The sequence below is a fragment of the Diceros bicornis genome, chromosome 9, assembly GCF_020826845.1.
Source record: "Diceros bicornis minor isolate mBicDic1 chromosome 9, mDicBic1.mat.cur, whole genome shotgun sequence".
Taxonomy (NCBI): domain Eukaryota; kingdom Metazoa; phylum Chordata; class Mammalia; order Perissodactyla; family Rhinocerotidae; genus Diceros; species Diceros bicornis.
The window spans coordinates 72513949-72533488 of NC_080748.1; the positions used below are offsets into that span (position 1 = coordinate 72513949).

A 19540-nucleotide genomic window follows, 5' to 3' on the forward strand; every position below is an offset into this window, starting at 1 on the left:
GTTTATTAGATTTGTGACCCTGTGACCTTGGACTAATTATTCTGTGTGTTCATTTGTTAGTTTCCTCATCTGGAAAAGTGGGATATCTACCTCAGTTAAGTTCTTAAAAATTAATTAGGATAATGCATATAAAGAGCCTAACACCGTGCCAGACACATAATATTGGCTAATATTTTTATCATCGCCAATCATCATCATCATCTTCACGGACAACTATCTTTTACTCAGGTTTGATAGCACAATTAGTCTTTCAAAACTTTTAATAATATGAATGTAATTCTCCTTCACTTGACCAATTTTCTGCACACAATTTATTTGGAAGCCCCTGAAAATTCACTCATGAAATCAGAGTATAAATAACAAGTAAATTAATATGCTGTTATCAGATTTTATTAACATTTTTTCTAAACTGTTCCTTACCTAGATGACTCAAATTGTTACTTAAGTCCTAGACTTTGCCTTCTGAAATCCAGATTCCCATATTTAATTGTCTTACCACTTGGACACTTCAAAAGCAGCATGTTTAATAACAAATTGGTGATAGTCCCGCCCCATCTTTACCCAAATCTGTCCTCTTTAGTCATCTCTTTTCAGCAAATACCACCACTGTCCATCCAGCTGGGCAAACCATGAATCTAGCAGTTGTTCTTGACATCTCCCCCTTCACCCTCCATTTCCAACCTCTCAAAAGATCTCTGATATTCTCTCTAAATAACCCACCTTCAAATTTATTCCAACCCCTCCTCAGATCTCAATCACTACTGGTTGAAGAAGCCTCCCCCTTCTGTTCCCTTTCCCTCCCCACCACCCCAACCAGTTCAGATCTTCCTGGCATGTACCCTTCTTAAGTCCACATACCTTTACTTTGCAGCAATTACGATGGTAATTTTTATATTGGTTTTTATTTTTAATGTTCTACCTTATATTTTTGTTATTTGGAATCAGGACGTGTCCCTGCTATTAGATGTTTAGCTCTGAACACTGGTTTTTAAAATTATTTGATTTATGTTTCTCTAAGAACCTTTGAAGAAACACGGTATCTATTTTAGCTCATCATTTTATCTTCAGAATCTAGTGTTTTTCAAAATGTCAGTTGGATCCCATTAGTTAGTAGTGAAATCAGATTAATGGGAAACATTTTTTTTTCTAATGAAACAGGGTAGAATAAAAAAGTTTCGTCAGGGGCCGGCCAGGTGGTGTAGCAGTTAAGTGCATGTGCTCCACTGCAGTGGCCAGGAGTTTGCAGGTTCGGATCCCGGGCGCGGACCAATGCACCGTTTATCAAGCCATGCTGTGGCGGTGTCCCATATAAAGTAGAGGAAGATGGGCACAGATGTTAGCCCAGGGCCAATCTTCCTTAGAAAAAAGAGGAGGGTTGGCATCGGATGTTACCTCAGAGCTAACCTTCCTCACAAGAAAAAAAAAAAAAGTTTTGTCAGAGTGAATAAAATGTAGTAAACATAAATATTGTATGCTGAAGCATTTAGTTTTAAGCATATCTATGTATTCATATATCATACACTGTGTATGGGGCTTGATAACAAAATATATTTTGTATTGTAGGTCCCAGTCAACAATTATAAAACCATGGATATAGGGACACGACTGACACCTAGTAGACATTCAATAAATATTTATTGAATCAACCAAAAAAAAAAGAAAAGAAAAAGTACTGATCACTTTCTCTTTCTTAAAGATCTATCCCCGTTAGCTTCTATCATGCGCTCTTCCATTTCTCATTCCACCATGGCTTCTTCCCGGGCTCTACTTCCCCCGTGTGGAAGGGCCCACAGCACTCTCCCTCATGCACTGATTTGGTCACTCTATGCTTTCAGTTAGCACCCCCTCCTTTCAAAACCTTTGTGCTAAGATTTTCAACTTTTTAAATCCTCTCCTTTCAGCTGAAGGACTTGATATTCACCCCATCACTGGCCCTGTCATCTGGATACGTCACAGTCACTTTAAGTCATTCTTTTTAACGCTGGTCTCATTATTTCTGGGCCCCATATTCAGCCTCAAAACCACCTTACGTATTTTATATTCTCTCCTCTCAGGCTCAAAGCTGGAAATCTTAAAGTCATCTTTGACTCCTTTTACCTCCTAAATATTTGCCAAATCCAGCCTTTCTTTCCATGCCTTTTACCACATAGTTCAATCTCTCATAACACTATTTCAATGATGTCTTAACTAGACTTCCTGTTTCCAGTCCACTCAAATATATCTTACACAGCTATTAGGGAAGTTAATTAAAACTAAACTGGCTATGTATGATCTGTTTATAAGCCTTCAAAAGTACCCTTTCACTTAATTTTCTAAATTATGGGTTGCTTTGAGAATATTTTGAAGGAGAAGAAAGTAGATTGGTGCTTGCCTACAGCTGGAGGAGTTCAGAGGAAATGGGGAGTGACTCTTAATGGGTACATTAGTTTCTTTCTTTTTTTTTAACTTTTTTTTTTTTGGAAGAAGATTGGCCCTGACCTAACATCTGTTGCCAATCTTCCTCCTTTTTTCCTTTTTTCTCTCCAAAGCCCCAGTAGATAGTTGTATGTCATAGTCGTACATCCTTCTAGTTGCTCTATGTGGGACGCCGCCTCAGCATGGTTTGCTGAGCGGTGTGTAGGCCTGTGCCCAGTATCTGAACCAGCAAACCACAGGCCACTGAAGTGGAGGGCGTGAACTTAACCGCTATGCCACTGGGCCAGCCCCCATTAGTTTCTTTTAGGGGTGATGAAAATATTGTAAAATTGACTGTGGTGACAGTTAAAGAACTTGGACAATATACTCAAAACTCATTGAATGGTATACTTTAAATGGGTGAATTGTACAGTATGTCAATTATATCTCAATAAGCTGTTACATTAAAAAAAGTTGATGAGACGTCATAAAAGTTATGGATTACCCAAAAAATGACATGTCCCCATGACCTATTAAAAATTACAAATAACTCAAAAAAATTACAAACTGAAAAGGACTTACAGTTCAATCCAAACTAAATTTTGGTCACAAAATATCTGCCTATAGGATGTCAGAACAGAAGCTGCTCTAAGCTAACAGTGAAACATGCAATGGTCTATCAAGATCAAAATTTTAAAGAGAAGAAAACTAAGATTTAGTTCTGATTTCTCCTGACCTACTAATCAGGATTTTTAACCAATGTTATAGATTCTCTGAAATGTGATTTAATACTTGAAGATGAACCTATAAGATACATCATGTACACTTTAAAAATGATTAGATAATTATCTAATCATATAATCAAGTTTTACAAACATAAAAATATGATTTGCTTGATAGAGAACCTTTTAATTAAATATATATTTTCATAAAAAGTAATGTAATAACTTACATTATTCACATCACTAGTAATTATTATTGTCTATGAAATAATTTATATCATGTCACATAAAAGCTTATTTAACAAAACAAAGATCAGTTATCAAAACGCTGTGTTAAAGTACCAAAATACTATACCTTGTAGTTCCCAGACTTTCAAAGGCATCATTTCTTTGTTACTCTCAATCAGGTATTTTTGGAATGCTGTCAGATTATCTTTAAGATCGGAATATCTTTCTCTGTATTAGAATATTAAGTAATGTTAATTACCATCACCTAATACAAATCATTATACAAGCAGTATATTTTTGAAATTAACTCTTCCAAATAATTATACAGAAATTGTTCATCATTAAAATAATAATAAATTGTGATGGAGCTATATTCTCAGCACATAAAAATAATGAGGGAGATATATACGTCTACTTTTTTCAATATAGGAAACAAAACAAAACAAAACCAAACCTAGAGGGATGTACTCTCAATTGTTAACATGTTAACATTACCTATAAGGGATCCAAGGGTGAGGGCAGAATTCTTAGGTTTTATGATATATATTTTTTATTTTAACATTTTATAAACCACAAGTATTGTTTTTCTAACTTAAAACAAAAACTATTTCAGAAGGAGAGACATTAATGCTTCCATACAATCTTAGAGTTTAGTTCTGAGAAGTTTCATCTTGGAAACTTTTAAAAAACTTAATTTTTAATTTAAGTTTATTTTAATTAACTTAAGAAATTAATTTTTAAAAAATTAATAAATTTTGCCTATTACTAAATACATCCAGATATCTTTTAAAGGGTGCCAAATAATAATGTAGTGGAATGACATTTTACTACACATATAACCTAAACCATAATCTTCTTTCTTCTATCTCCCATGAAATCAAGACATAGTGCCATTTCAAATTTAAATAGAATTCTTTTAAAAAAATTTTTATCTAGCTAACAGCACAACTTATAAAACACATATTTTCAACAGTAAAGAGAAATGAAGCTTTCAAAAAGTGAAATGAAAAATAAATATACAGAACATATATAGAGAAATGCATCAATCTTATAGTTAATAAATATTCTACAATGACAATATCTTGCAATTTTATTACAATGTGGGACATTTTGAAAATGAATCAAGACTATGACCAATCTTATAGTGAAAAAGCAATAGAACTTCTTCTGAAAAGTTCACTATTAATTAGATTAACCCCTCCTTTCTCAATATTTTAAGTTACAGAGTAATATTAAGTTTATAAGAGCTATTATATTGCTTTTCATATTTAACCATAACCTTAATGATAATTTTACTGCTACAATTATTTATGTAATTCAGGCAAAAATACATTATTCATAAAATAACTCAAAGCAAAGGGTTTTTGCCTAAATCAATTGAGTAATTGTATAAAAACTAACTTTGAGTATTTCCTCTTTCAAAAAACTAACATCCCAGAGTTCCAAAGGCCTGTTGGAAGATGAATAATTTATTCCCATAGAAGGATATGTTTAAAAAAGAATAGAAGTATGGATTCGAAGATGTTGAGACACAGCTGAAAATGGAATAAAAATGTATTGTCATCTACTAAATAAAAACCTTACGGAGAGTAAATCCGTTTTGTAAGACGCATTAACTTTTTAAGGCCACTAGTATACCGCTTGGCCAATATACTTTAGAAATATAACTCAGTCATCTGTATAAATTAGCATAGTCTCCAAAAATGTTCCCCTCACTCTACTCTTATCTACTCATTAGGAGAATTGACCTTAGTGCCCTTTATAAATACTTGTAATATGTTTAGTTCTTATTTAGTATTAATAAAAATAGTCCTTTACTTTTAATTAGTTTTGTATTTTTAATGGAATGACAAACTTTCTCTTGTAAATAAAGGAAAGCACACATAAAACCATAACGATCCCCATTCATGAGTATTCAGAGAGCACTCACCATCCTATTCCTTGTCTTCAATCAGTGATGCAGGAAAAAGAAGGAGGGGGGCACAATTTTAATTTTTGAAAGGTTACTTATAGTAGTATATGAAATTAAGATCAAATGTTAAAAGGTTTTTAATATAGTAATCTGTGTCACAGAAATTTAGGGAAATAAATCTCTTCTTTTGAGTCATAAAAATTTTGATTTTTTCATGCTAAAGATCCAATATTAACCATGATTTTTGTAACCCATTAGATCTGTAAAAGATTCTATAAAGCTTTGTTTCAGTTTTTTGCCAGAGAAACTTTGATTATTTTCAATTCCTATTTTTCTAACCATACTCATCATCCTGTGGAATTAGTGATTATTTTCAATTTTGTGCTTTTTTGTATTAACCACGTATTACAGTTTTTTGGTGAGGAAGATGAGCCCTGAGCTAACATCTGTTGCCAATACTCCTCTTTTTGCTGAGGAAGATTGGCCCTGACCTAACATCTGTGCCCATCTTCCTCTACTTTATATGTGGGACGCCGCCACAGCATGGCTTGATAAGCGGTGTGTAGGTCTGCACCCGGGATCCAAACCTGTGAACCCCGGGCCGCTGAAGTGGAGTGCGCGAAGTTAACCCACTACACCACTGGGCCAGCCCTACTTTTGTAATAAAAACAATTATATGTATATTTTAAAAATGTGAAACATATACCAACGCAGCATACTGAATTAATTCCTTTAAGAACAAACTTAAGTGTATAGTAATACAATTTCATTTCAATTCAGACTTACTTTAGTTTCCCAAACAGAAATCCCTGAACTTCTTTTGTTTCAGTCTCATCATCTACAGTAGTATTAGTCACAGCTATATTTTGGAAACAAAAACAAAACATAGTTTCAGACTGGGAAAGGAATTTATAATCAAAAATTAGAAGAACTCAAAATGAAATCAAATTTCATGTGTTTCATCTTGTTTTTCCTTCATGGATGAGCTTAATGACACATGCAAGTGCACATGATGTATTCCTGAGAGTGGTCTCTTTAAATGGGCTTGAGTATTAAATATGTAACAACTATAATAAAGGCTCTATAGACAATTTCATAGTCAAGTTCTATTTTATAACCAGAATGATAAACCAAAGGGCCTGCAACAAATCTTGGGTTCAGCTCTTAAGCCAGGCAAGAGATATACACCCTAACAAACATAGGAGCGAATGCATATTTCTGACGGCTATAAAATTAATCAGGAAACCTTTAGAAAGACACCAAAACTCATGGCCTCAAAGAATAAGGGCATACTATTTTATATTCCTTTTCCTTCCCTTTCTCTTCTCCTTTACTTACCTAATAATTATAATATATATAGTAAGCTGAGTGGTCTATGTGAAGGGTACTCTGGGACTATAAGAATCTGTGACTTCCTACAGCCTGGGCTGCTCTCCATTAGTGTACCAGAGCTCATGAAGTCCACCTCTCCCCTCCTACTCTTCTGCAGTCGGCATCTCTAGGACCACAACTGAAACCCTGGGTGCTCTGATCTCATCTTCCTTTTGCTCCCTTTCATTCAGCCATCAGGCAAACATTTATCGACTGCCTAGGATGATGCCTGATGCCTGCCAGCACAGACACCAGGAGGAGAGACGTCAAAGACACAAACTCCGCTTGATGGAAAAGGAGAGAGACAAATAGATAATTTTAATAGAGTGTGTAAAACTTTTATGAGAGAAAGCACAGAATATATGGGATATAGAAAAGGGAAAACTATCCTCTGACAGAGCAGGAAGATAGGCAGCCATCTCAGAGGTACTGACTGATATATATGACTCTTATATATCATCTATACATATATACAGATGATATATATGACATATATATGATATACATAGATGAGCAGTCCTTAGATGAAATGAAAGAGGTGGGAGATGGAGGAAGGTTTCAGGCAGAAGGGACCAATTATGCTAAGAGATGAAAGTACTCTACAGAGGTGATGAAGGCTTGGCTCAGAGCCCAACATGGAGGTATCCAGGGAACAGAAAATTCTTCTGTATAGCAGTTTAGTGTTGCAAGACCAGAGGGTACAAATGAGAGAGGGCTGAGGGAGGGTGATAAGGAAGAAAGAAGCCAGAATGTGAAAAGCTTTTTCTTTTTTTTTTTTTTTTTGCTGAGGAAGATTTGCCCTGAGCTAACATCCATTGCCAATCTTCCCTTTTTGCTTGAGGAAGATTCACCCTGAACTAATATCTGCGCCAATCTTCCTCTATTTTCTATGTGGCCACCAATGAGTGGTGCACGTCTGCACCCAGGAACCAAACCTGGGCCACCGAAGTGGACTGCACCGAACTTACCCACTAGGCCATTGGGCTGGACCCCTGAAAAGCTTTCTTTTTTATGCTATCATACTTGAATTCATGAGGGAGGTTACAAGGAGCCACTAAGAGATTTTAACAGTGGAGTCACAAAGTCATATTTTCATCATAAGAAGTTCAATCTGAAAGCATGCATTTAGAACATAGAACTATAGACAGATAATTGGTTTGCAGACCACAAATCTAATCAATTTACCTCATCTAAACAAACAATTCACAGGTCTCTCCCATCTCAGTTCAAAAAAAAACCAACAACACAACACCTTCATCCTAACTGCATTATAAAGAAATCCTTCAGACAAAGCTTCCTAAGGCACTATGTTACCCATACATTTCAGGTTTACTGAGCTACTGATCCCCTTAGAGAGCTGACCCCCCACCCAGAGGTGGCTGGGCACAGCATGGGCCAGTCACCTCTAGCCACAAGCAGCCTCACCTACTGCCTCATTGTACCTTACATATATTATCATTTTTTATATGTTGCTTAAACGGTTGGGAAGCCACTAGGTATAAGCAAAATAACACGCTACTTGCATTTTTTAAAGAAGTTTTTGAGAGCACAATATGAAATATATTTTTTAGTTTAAAATTAAATTCCAAACCTCAAATTAAATTCTCCAGCCTCAAATTAACATGTGTAGGATTACAGTCATTAAATTTTTTAAAAACAAAGTGTGTAAGCCTCCAAATTTTCATTCTACTCAAGTACAGAAAGAAAACTTACTTTTAACTTGGGTATCATCCAATGCTTTGTATTCTGTACTCTTGATTGCTAGCTCCACACCATAGCCAGATAAGTACATTTTCTGTGAGACTGGTTTCTGTTCAAACACATTTATTTTAAAAAAGAGAAAATATTTAGTCAAACATCTTCTTTTATATTCAGTATGACTGTGCATTAGGACATTAGGATAAATCACTAATATTATTTGAGGGCTATTTATACTTTCTCTAGATAGTCTATCAAGGAACCAGAATTTGGTCAATGATGACTTGTTTACTTTCTAAAAGCTCTGTCATAACTCTACTGTTTTAATTACCCTTTTACAATGAAGACATATCTGATTTTTTTTGGTTATACACGGTAATCTTCCCATCTCTCCCATGAGTTAATTAACAGAGGATCCAATACAATCAAGTTTCAACAAAATTGTACTCCTTTTGGGAAACTACACAAGATTTGCTAACCCAGCAAATGTTATTCATTTGCAATTGTCTAGATGTAGGACAACTAGACTGTTGCCAAAAGCAAATACTGGAAAGTAGAAGAAAAGGAGACAAAAAAAACTCAGTGCCTTGAACAATCTGATTAATTTTCTTCATGTTTCTCAATGATTAAAATATACCAAATGCCAGAAATTAATATCTATTCTTGCAATGAAGGGCAAAAATTGCCTAAAACTGGGTTGTCTGAACTATTTATGATCAGAATTTTGGTACCTAATTTCCCCCTTTCTATAAAGGTGAAATATAAAATGTACTTCTAGAGATTACCCAACCAAGGAAGAGAACTCCCACATTTTTTCAAAAGGTAAGCAACCTGGATGAATATACATAATATTTTAAAAAGATGTCCAAGGTTCTTTCTAGCTTCCACACTGAAATTCTTATCAGTTGTGCTACACTCACTATCATTTGGCATATTCTTTCCCAGGTCAGGAAACTAGTTTAACTTAGTGCTCAGCAAACTCCCTCAAAGACTTATGTGTCTTTGGTTAATTCAGGTTGGCACAGGGGCAGTTGTGCAATCCCAAACATGATAGAGGAAGAGGTGAGATCAGAGGGAAGGAGAACCTTAATAGCGTATTACTCTTTTTATACTCTTCTTTCCACTCTAAACTTCTCCTCTAGCCTTAAAAGTAAGCATAGGACCAGAGTGACTATTCCTGGACTGTTCTATTTCCAAATAAGATGATGTAAGAATTAGTTTCAGATATGCAGACAAGTATTTAACATTGCTGCCCACACTAAAATTTAATTTGCTAATTTCTCAGGCACATGCTATAATGAAAGATAGCATAAGGCAACTAGGTGGTTTATAATTATAGTAATCTGACAAAGTTGAAAATCTTTTAAGGGGTTTTCAATTTCATACAGCTCAATTTAAAAATACATTTTGACTACCCCCTCAAAAGACAATCAGTTGGTAGCTAAGCAAATTGAAGCTCTAAGTCCACATATCTTGTTATAGTTCAGAAAAGAAATGCAATTTCATATAACCAATTTCCATTATCAGTTCTGGATATTATTAGCTCCTCGGTCATAAAGATAAATGTTTATTAAATTCATATTTACTTTCTCCATTTGAAAATGTATTAATATAAAATTGAGTTATAGTTTAGTAAGTTTGGATTTGCAAACCAAAAATGCTAATAAGCTAAATCAACTGGTGAGACGAATCTTTCTTCATTTTTCTATTTCTTCTTTCCCTACAAAAAGGCATCTGTTCAAAAGGCAGCATAAATAAGTCCATTTTTATTAAAATTACATATTGACTAGATTTACAATATAACTATTTTGAATGTGCAGTATGTCATTCATTAAATAGAAGGCTATAATTTGATGCTACAAAGTGCCCAAAGAGTAGGCTAGTATGATTTCACAGAAGTATATTTAATGGTCACATTCTCCAAAGAATAACTTGGGACACTGATTCTCAATAGATGAGCATATCACCTGTGGGGGCATATTAGAATCACCTGGGGGACATTTTTTAAAAAGATAAACATATAGTTCGATCTCCCACTTCCATTACTATTCTGATATAATTGATATATAACATTGTATTAGTTTAAAGTGTACAACATAATGATTTGATATATGTATATATTATGAAATGATTACCACAATAAGTTTAGTTAACATCCATACCTCACATAGTTACAGGTTTTTTTCTTGTGGTGAGAATTTTTAAGATCTACTCTCTCAGAAACTTTTAAATATACAGTATAGTATTGTTAACTATAGTCACCATGCTATACATTACATCATAGAACTTGTTTATCCTAAAACTAGAAGTTTGAACCTTTACCATCTTCGCCCATCATCCCCCCCACACTCCCTGCAATCAACCATCTGTCCTCTATATTTATAAGTTTGGTTTTTTTTTGGATTCCACATATAAGTGACATCATACAGTATTTGTCTTTCTCTGTCTGACTTATTTCACTTAGAATAATGCCCTCAAGGTCCATTCACGTTGTTGCAAATGGCAGGATTTCCTTCTTTTTTAAGGTTGAATAATATTCCATTATAATTCTAATATACACGTATCATATATATATATACACACACACCACATTCCAATACATATATATTCCAATATATTCCATTATACATGTGTGTGTGTATATATATATATATATATGTGTGTGTGTGTTATATACATATATTTTCTTTATCCATCCATCCATTGATGGTCACTTAGGTTGCACCCATGTCTTGCTATTGTAAGTAACACTGCAATGAACATGATAGTGCAGTTATCTTTTTCAGATGGTGATTTCATTTTTTTGGGATATATACCCAGAATTGGAATTGCTGGATCATATGCAAGTTCTATTTTTAACTTTTTGAGGAACTTCCATACTGTTTTCTATGGTGACTGCACCAATGTACATTCCCACCAATGTTAGACAAGGGTTCCCTTTTCTCCACATCCTCACCAACACTTATCTCTTGTTTTTTTCATAACAGCCCTTCTAACAGGTGTGAGGTAGTATCTCATTGTGCTTTTGATTTACATTTCCCTGATGATTAGTGATGTTCAACACCTTTTCATGTACCTGTTGGCCATTTGTATGTCTCCTTTGGAAAAATGTCTATTCAGGTCCTTTGTCCAATTTTTAATTGGATTTTTTTTCGAGTTGTATGAGTTTCTTATATATTTTGGATATTAATCCCTTATCAGATATAGATTCAATAGGTTGCCTTTTCATTTTGTTGATGGTTTCCTTTGCTGTGCAGATGCTTTTTAGCTTGATGTAATCCCACTTCTTTATTTTTGCTTTTGTTGCCTGTGCTTTTGGTATCAAATCCAAAAAATCATTGACAAGACCAACGTCACGGAGCTTTTTCCCTATGTTTTCTTCTGGGAATTTTATGGTTTCAGATTTTACATTTAAGTTTTTAATCCATTTTGAGTTAATTTTTGTGAGTGGTGTAAGATAGGGGGTCTAGTTTCATTCTTTCGCATGTGATTATTCAGTTTTCCCAGCACCGTTTATTGACGAGACTATCTATTCCTCACTGGGTATTCTTGGCTCCCTTGTCAAATATTAGTTGATCATATGTGTATGGGTTTATTTCTTGACTCTATTCTGTTCCATTGATCTATGTGTCTATTTTTATGCCAATACCATACTGTTCTAATTACTATAGTTTTTTAATATAGTTTGAAATCAGGAAGTGTGATGCCTCCAGCTTTGTTCTTCTTTCTCAAAATTCCTCTAGATTTTAAAGCTACTGTGATTAAAATGATGTTATATTTGTGCAGAATAGACAAATTATTGGACTAGAATAGAGTCTAAAAACATACATGCCTGTATGAAAACTTAGTATATGATGGCACAGAATAAAGAGTTAACTGTTCAATGAATTATTTGGGGACCAAGGATTTTCCATACAGAAAAACTAGAATTATATCTCTACCTCACAGCATATTCAAATACATTCCAAATGGATTAAAGACCAAAGTATAAAGAACAGCATTTTAATTCTCCCAAGATAATATAGAAGAATGTCTTTATAACATTATGAAGGAAACCATTAAAGAAAAGTTGGATAATTTTGACTACATCACAATTAATACTTGTGCTGAACAAAAGATGTCATAAATAATTTTCTTTAATACTAGAAGACCAGAAATACACTAGAAGATGTTTGCAAAGTATGGAAGAAAATATTAGTTTTCAGAATATATTTTTAAAAATCTATAAATGAGGGAAAAAACACACCAAAAATCCAATATAAAAACAGGCAAAGGATATGGGTAGGCAATTAACAAGTATATTTGTAATGCTTTTATTATCTTAAACATTAATATGCAAATCATTAATATTTTGGGAAATGCAAATTAAAACACTCTTTCCATGTTGGGAATGTAGCAGTAAATGAAGCAAAGTCCTTCCTCTAATGGCTATTATATTCTAGCGTGAATGTGTGCGAGTTTGGTTGTGTGTATGCCGGGGGGGTGCAGGTGTTAAAGAGAGAAAATTTGAGATACAGTAATAAGTGCTACAAAGTCATTAAAACAGAATAATGCAATAGAGTGTGATAGCAATGAGAGGTTGGGAAAGTGGGGGATAATACAACACATTTGACCAGAAACGTGAATAAGAAAGTAGTCAGCTGTCCAAAGAAATACAGTTAAGAACATTCCTATACCATGCTTAGCACTTTGAACTAATATATACTATCAATATATCAAGTAAATCAGATTTCCTCATTGGGGTATATTTTCATCAAAAATAACTACTTACGAATCCTAGCAAATATTATACACATGTTATTGAAGTATGGTTTTGTTTTTTATCCAAGTTTTAAATCTGTCCCAGATATATGATAAGGGAAAGGAATATAAACATGATACCCCCAGAAAAGACATAGAATCCCAATATATTTTTCCACATAAAATTCACATTTGATAGTTGCGCTAATTTTTAAATAACTGCTCTGGTGGAAATTATTACGTAAAATCTAGTAAGGAAATTATCATAAAACATACTTTTTATAGCCAAAATAATCTTGGATAAAACAAACAGGTACCTGAATATAATGCCGAAGAACATACAGAATTTCCCCATTTTGAGCTTTTTCAGACAATACTGTGTGAAATTTACCAAATGCTCTGGTACCCATTTCTGCATAGAGAATAATCACTGGTAAGTTCTCTTTGTTTGTAGGAAATTTATGATCTCCTTTAAACAGATATGGTCTGGGCCTAAAATGAAAACAAAACACAAACTTTTAAAAGATTTGCAAGTAAAGAGCATATGAGAAATATATAATGCCACTTTGTAATTTCTGCTTACCAAACAACTTACAGGAATATATATTATATATCTATATTTATATATAAATAATCACAAAAAAAGAATTTAAATTTCTTGTGGTGACTGTGCACATAACTTCTATTAAATGACAGAAAAGAAAAAAAAGAAATTTGGTTAACCCAAAATTGAATATTAAAAATATTTATCTTCCAACAAGGTTCACTATCTTTAAACAATAACATATAAGAGCAACATATTTTTCAATGAAATAAAATTTATATTTTCTTCAACTAGAAGAATATAATTTTTCATTATAGCTCACCTTTTCTGAAACAAGTTCCAAATATTTTAAAAAAAAAACAAAGGCACTATATCGTACAAAGATTATCAGCACTTAATATGAATAACAACTCATTAAATCCTCAAGGATAATCGAAGAAACAGAGAAGTCCTGGGGTCTGGCCCTATCATCATTAACAGACTGATACCTTTTAGCCAGGCACTGTGCTTGATTCTTTACATATATTAGTAAATTCTATCCTCACAATAATTCCTTTAGATAGTCATTGTCATTTACTTGAACTTTTACAGTTTCTGAGACTCAGACAAGTTAAATATTCAGGAGAAGATCAAATAGAAAGCCAGAATTTCATCTCATGTCTACGGAATTTCTAAGCCCACATCTTTTAACAATTTACATAGGTAGAAAAAAAAAGAAGAAATAATAAAGCTAAGAATAACAAAAGAGTTGAGAAATAACCTTTTATTTAATGAATTCAGATCTCTACAATCTTTGTCATTTACTACCCTCAAACAGCAAATACTAAGAAAAGGAGAGAGGGAAAAAGGACAGGAATAACAATGCTACAGCATGCTAGTGAGAAGACTCTGGGTTTTGAAATTAGGCAGAATTGGATCCCAGTTCTAGCTTAACTATTTATTAGCTTTGTGACCCTGCGCAAGTGATTTGATCTCTCTTGGGCCTACTTCTTCATCTGTTCAAGAGGAGGAATTCCAGCTACTTTCTAGGAGTGTCCTGTGGATTTACCAACGTGACTTGCAAATCATCTAGCAGAGCATAAAGCATATAATTGGTGCTCAAGAAATGATCTTCTTTCTCTCACTCTTGCAAACCTCCACTTACCTACAATATCCATCAAGAATACTGTCAAGGGAAAAAAGGAACTAAATGTTGCATGGTATATCACCATTAATGATAAAAGTAGGAGATGTTTATCTATGTAATTATGATGATATATACCTTGACTATTTCTAGAAGGATATACAAGAACTCGATAGCACTGGTTGCCTCTGGGGAGAAGCTCTAGAAGTCTAGAATAAAAGAGAATCTTATAATTTGCTACATGTACATGCTGTACTATTCTAATTTTTAACATTTAAACTTAATACATTGGGAACATGTACTTTTGGTGTAAGTTAACATAAAATGCATCAAAAAGTTAAAAGGACAAATTCTGCACTCAGATGAACATACTGAAATTTTAAGTCACTTTCTATTGATTCTCTTAGGTTTCATACACTAGATGTGTATAGGATTTTTTTTCATTTATTGACATATAAGTATAAAATTTCACAGCATGTTTTTATCACATCATATCTTATTATGTTTATTATGCTGTTTTGTATGTAAGGAAAATTATTTTGTAGGCAGAAGTAGATAATATTGTCTTTACATTTTTAAATTCTCCCACAGTAGTTACATATTAACCTGCACACAGTAAGAATGAAAAGTCTCAAAATTAAAATTTAAAATGGAAATTGAGTCTTTTTACTAAGAAGTATAAATTTAAATATGAAAATTCAAAAATAATATTCTATTACTTATTTGAGCTAACTAAAATTAATAAAATCTTTTGGTGATAAACACTGTTATTCCATGAGAAATATTACTATAATATTCATGATAAACTTATTTAGAGACATAGTTTCTATGACATCTTTTCTATGGTAAATAAGGTAACTAATTATTTAGTTTTCTGATATGGCTAGAAAAATGCACATATATAGATTATATCTTCCAATAGAGAGATTCAAATTTCTATTTTGTTTAATTCTTACAGAATAAGACCTGCCAATGGAGATAAACTAACTTTTACATTTAAAAAATGGCTGAATTACTATTGTTCCTAACTATTGACTTAACTCACTTTAAATCAAAATCACTCAAGTGCTCAACAAATCTTACTAACAGAATAATGAAAACTTTCCACTAATTATTTGGCTTAACGTTTGTGACATTACTTGACATCAGTATGGAGTATTGTGTTTATTTCAAGTTTATAAAATTACGTCAATTCAAGCGTCTTTACAGTGGTTTACAGTTTGGCTCTTATAGCACGTATACACACTCATACACTTGCTGATTTTAATAAACTTTTTTGAAGTATAAAAGTTTTATATATTCATCTACTTTCATTTGATTTAATGATTACTATTTAACACAAGATATGATTTTTAAAATATTACTGTCAATATTTGGATATTTGAAACATAAAACAAATAGAATTTTATCAGCCCAAAATAAGATCTGACCTCACTATTAATCTCTTCTGCAACAGATTAAGAGACATGCATGTACAAAACAAGAGACACCGAAGTAGTTGCCATTCTTTATAGGATCCTGTTAATAAAAGCAAAAGAATATAACACTAAAATCATACTTCACATTTAAAAAGAGAAGTAAAAAAGAATCTTAAACTAGATGAAATTATTAAAACCATTCTTATTAATTTTAACTGATATCTTGGAACTCAAATGGCACTAAATCAAATGGATTATCATTTAAAAAATGATTTTTATCAAATCAGTACTGTAGCAGTACATTTAGTAATTTATATAGGGTATCTTACATTTTAATATTAGTCTAGAAGATAATGTTTCCAAATACTTGACTACTGTTGGTAATTGGAAAGGTTGCATCAGAAACAATGCTAGTAGATAAACCTTGAGGTTGACTATAAAAGAGAAAATTATTAGAAATGGAATCTTTTCCAGAGACAAAGGTAAGGGCTCATCTACCATTTGTTTATGAGTCTGTAACAGAGGGCACCTTCCTACACCCATATACACTACCTTTCAAAGTTTGCTTCTATGATTAATTCAGGAACTCCTTGGATATAGCAGAGGTAAAAAAAAAACAAACTACCCTACACCTATAGAGAATTACTGGGTAAAAGACACAGTCGTTAACAATTGTATAGATTACACTTAAAAACAGAAATTTTTACTTATTGAATTGACTAAGATTATAAAGGGAAATAATACAAATTAGCATTGGTGAAAATGTTAGAAATGGAGTGTAAAACATAACCAGTTTTCTGAAGAAGAATTCTGAAGTGTGTACCAATTTAAAATGCATACTTATTTACCTAGTGATTCTAGTTGTAGAAATTTATCTAAGACAACGTCAAGATAACTGTATAAAGATATATGTACAAGGACATTCAAACAGACAGTGTTTATAATAGAAGAAAAATGTAAAATACCTTATATCCATCACAAGGGGTGGGGTAATTAAATGTACTTGTTCATTTGATTATAGTATTATTCGATAAATATTTTTGAGCATCTACTATGTGTCAGGTGGAAACACAACAAACAATACATATGGGTCCTGCTTCATAATGACAAAGCATACCTATATATATATTTATTTATATGTAAGGCATATAAGGATGTATAATTTAGTGGAGGAAGGTTCTAAGATACCCTTTATAGCACAATCCCATGTTGGGTAAAAAAAAAAGAATATATTTGCATGTGAATATATGCATTAAAAAAGAAAAGAACATACCAAACTGTTAACAGCATTATGGATCATTTTCCCTTTCTACTTTGCATTTTTCTGAAGTACTGCAATTCTTTTATAATGACCACATATAATTTTTTTTCTTACTTTAAAAATACAGCTTTCCATTTTGGACAAAAAGTTTAAAGTCACAAAGAAGAGAGTCATGCTGATTTGAAGTGCATTTAAAAGCAGTCCCTAAGACTACATTTCCCAGAATCTCCAGTAATATTTTCAAAGACACAGAAAAAGACAAAAACTCTTAACGAAGTTGAAAACTAACAGCAACCTTATACCATAATTTGGGAGCAAAACCCACTAACTATAAAATCTACACAGTCTAACTTAGAATCATAACTGATGGTCAGCCTTACTAATTAAAACATAATACCTTACCACTTGAAACACAACAATGTACTAGTCAAAAAGAAAGGCAAGGGCCAGCCCAGTGGTGTAGTGGTTAAGTTTGGCATGCTCCGCTTTGGTGGCCCAGGTTCGTGGGTTCAGATTCTGGGTGCAGACCTACACCACTCATCAAGCCATGCTGTGGTGGTGACCCACATACAAAACAGAGGAAGATGGGCACAGATGTTAGCTCAGGGCTACTCTTTCTCACCAAAAAAAAAAAAAAAAAGGCAGAATATTTCTCCAACTCTTCCCTACTTGCTATTTCATGGTTTGAAGATCCATGGTCTGGATCTGCCCCAAAACTTGACACATATTATACTAAAATGTGATTTATATATTTGGGAGAAAGTAACAACAATCATTACCATCCTAAGGGAGTATAACTTTCTCCCCATGCCCCGAACAAGGAAATAAAACTACTATTAAGGAGGTGTTTTTTCCTTAAGGAAAATGGGAAAATGAGAATAAGAATACCACATAATAAAGAAAGACAACTTTGATGCCCTAAATGTGTTATGATTGAAAAGAGGAAAAGGAAAATAAACCAAGTGTTTAGCTTAACCAAAGCAAAAAGAAGCAAATAATATGAATGCAAAAAGTAACAGATTAGAACAACAACAAAAAAGGTAGAATATAAATCTATTAGTATTTCTTTAAAAAAACACACATAAAAATCTAATCTGGAAAAACAAAAAGGAAAACTGAAGAAAATTTAGGAATGAGAAAGATGTCTACAGAGAGGAAAAAATTAAAACACTCATGCTACTGTAAATACATATGTAAATACATAAATTATTTCATTAAATAATTTAATAATATTAAATACATAAATTACTTAATGGACCACCATGGACCAATGTTGATAGTGTGTCATAAACCAAGAATTATATGGCTGAGGTTCATAAGAACCTCAGAAAAACCGAAAGAAAAAAATGTATTAACCTAATGCTATATATAGCTTCTGTCAAGCTAGGGAATTGATTTCACTTTACTTACAAGCTATTAAGTTTGCCTTTTACTGTTTCATGGATTCTGGCAGAAGACATGAGACTCCTAGGTCAGAATCAGAGAACTTTACTACTCATGGCACAAAAGCAGCATGAGCATTAGCATGTTTGCATCAGATCCCCATGGCCCCCATATTCCACAGAAATGAAAATGGACCCAAAAGAATGCTACTCACGCAGAGGCTATGCATCACAGCTAAGGAACACTGAGCTTGGGGAACCCATCATTTTATAATAAGCAGTAAGCAACCTGCTCTTTGTCCCATAGGGAGACATTAACTCATCCCTCAAAGTCACTTGCTGCAAACAACCCTGAGAAACGGCCTGGGTAAAGAGCAGTCAAGGCCTTGCAGTCTTGACATACCCAGAAAGACATTCAGGGGCTATGGCAGAGTGCCTCTCAACAATCCACCCTTTGGCTTGACAAATTCTTGACCAAACTCAAATTTTTATGACTATGCTACTCATCAGCCTTTCTGATGACCAACAGAGGATGAGACTAGATGTGTTCAATTTGTCTCATACAGCACTTAATTAAGGCTACTATCAACAGGACTCCAAGCAACAGGACTCCCAACTGCAGTATGAATCTCAACCATACCCACTGGGTCCCAGATTCAGCCAACTGTGAATAAGTCCCAAGGGGATAAGTATGTCCTATCTCAGACAGATAAGATGTAGTACAACCTGCACAAGAGAGTTTACAGC

At 33.3% G+C, this 19540-nt stretch overlaps 1 protein-coding gene across 1 annotated transcript in view; it reads right to left on the reverse strand.

Annotated features, from left to right (window-relative positions):
- UGGT2 (UDP-glucose glycoprotein glucosyltransferase 2) overlaps window positions 1–19540 on the reverse strand; it is a 184825-nt gene that overhangs the window by 141685 nt on the left and 23600 nt on the right. Inside the window, exons 5-8 of the mRNA XM_058548392.1 lie at window positions 13383–13557; window positions 8341–8437; window positions 6043–6115; window positions 3472–3572 (exon numbers count right to left, since the gene is read on the reverse strand). Of these exons, the coding sequence (XP_058404375.1) occupies window positions 3472–3572; window positions 6043–6115; window positions 8341–8437; window positions 13383–13557 (446 nt within the window). The remainder of the gene's footprint in view (window positions 1–3471; window positions 3573–6042; window positions 6116–8340; window positions 8438–13382; window positions 13558–19540) is intronic.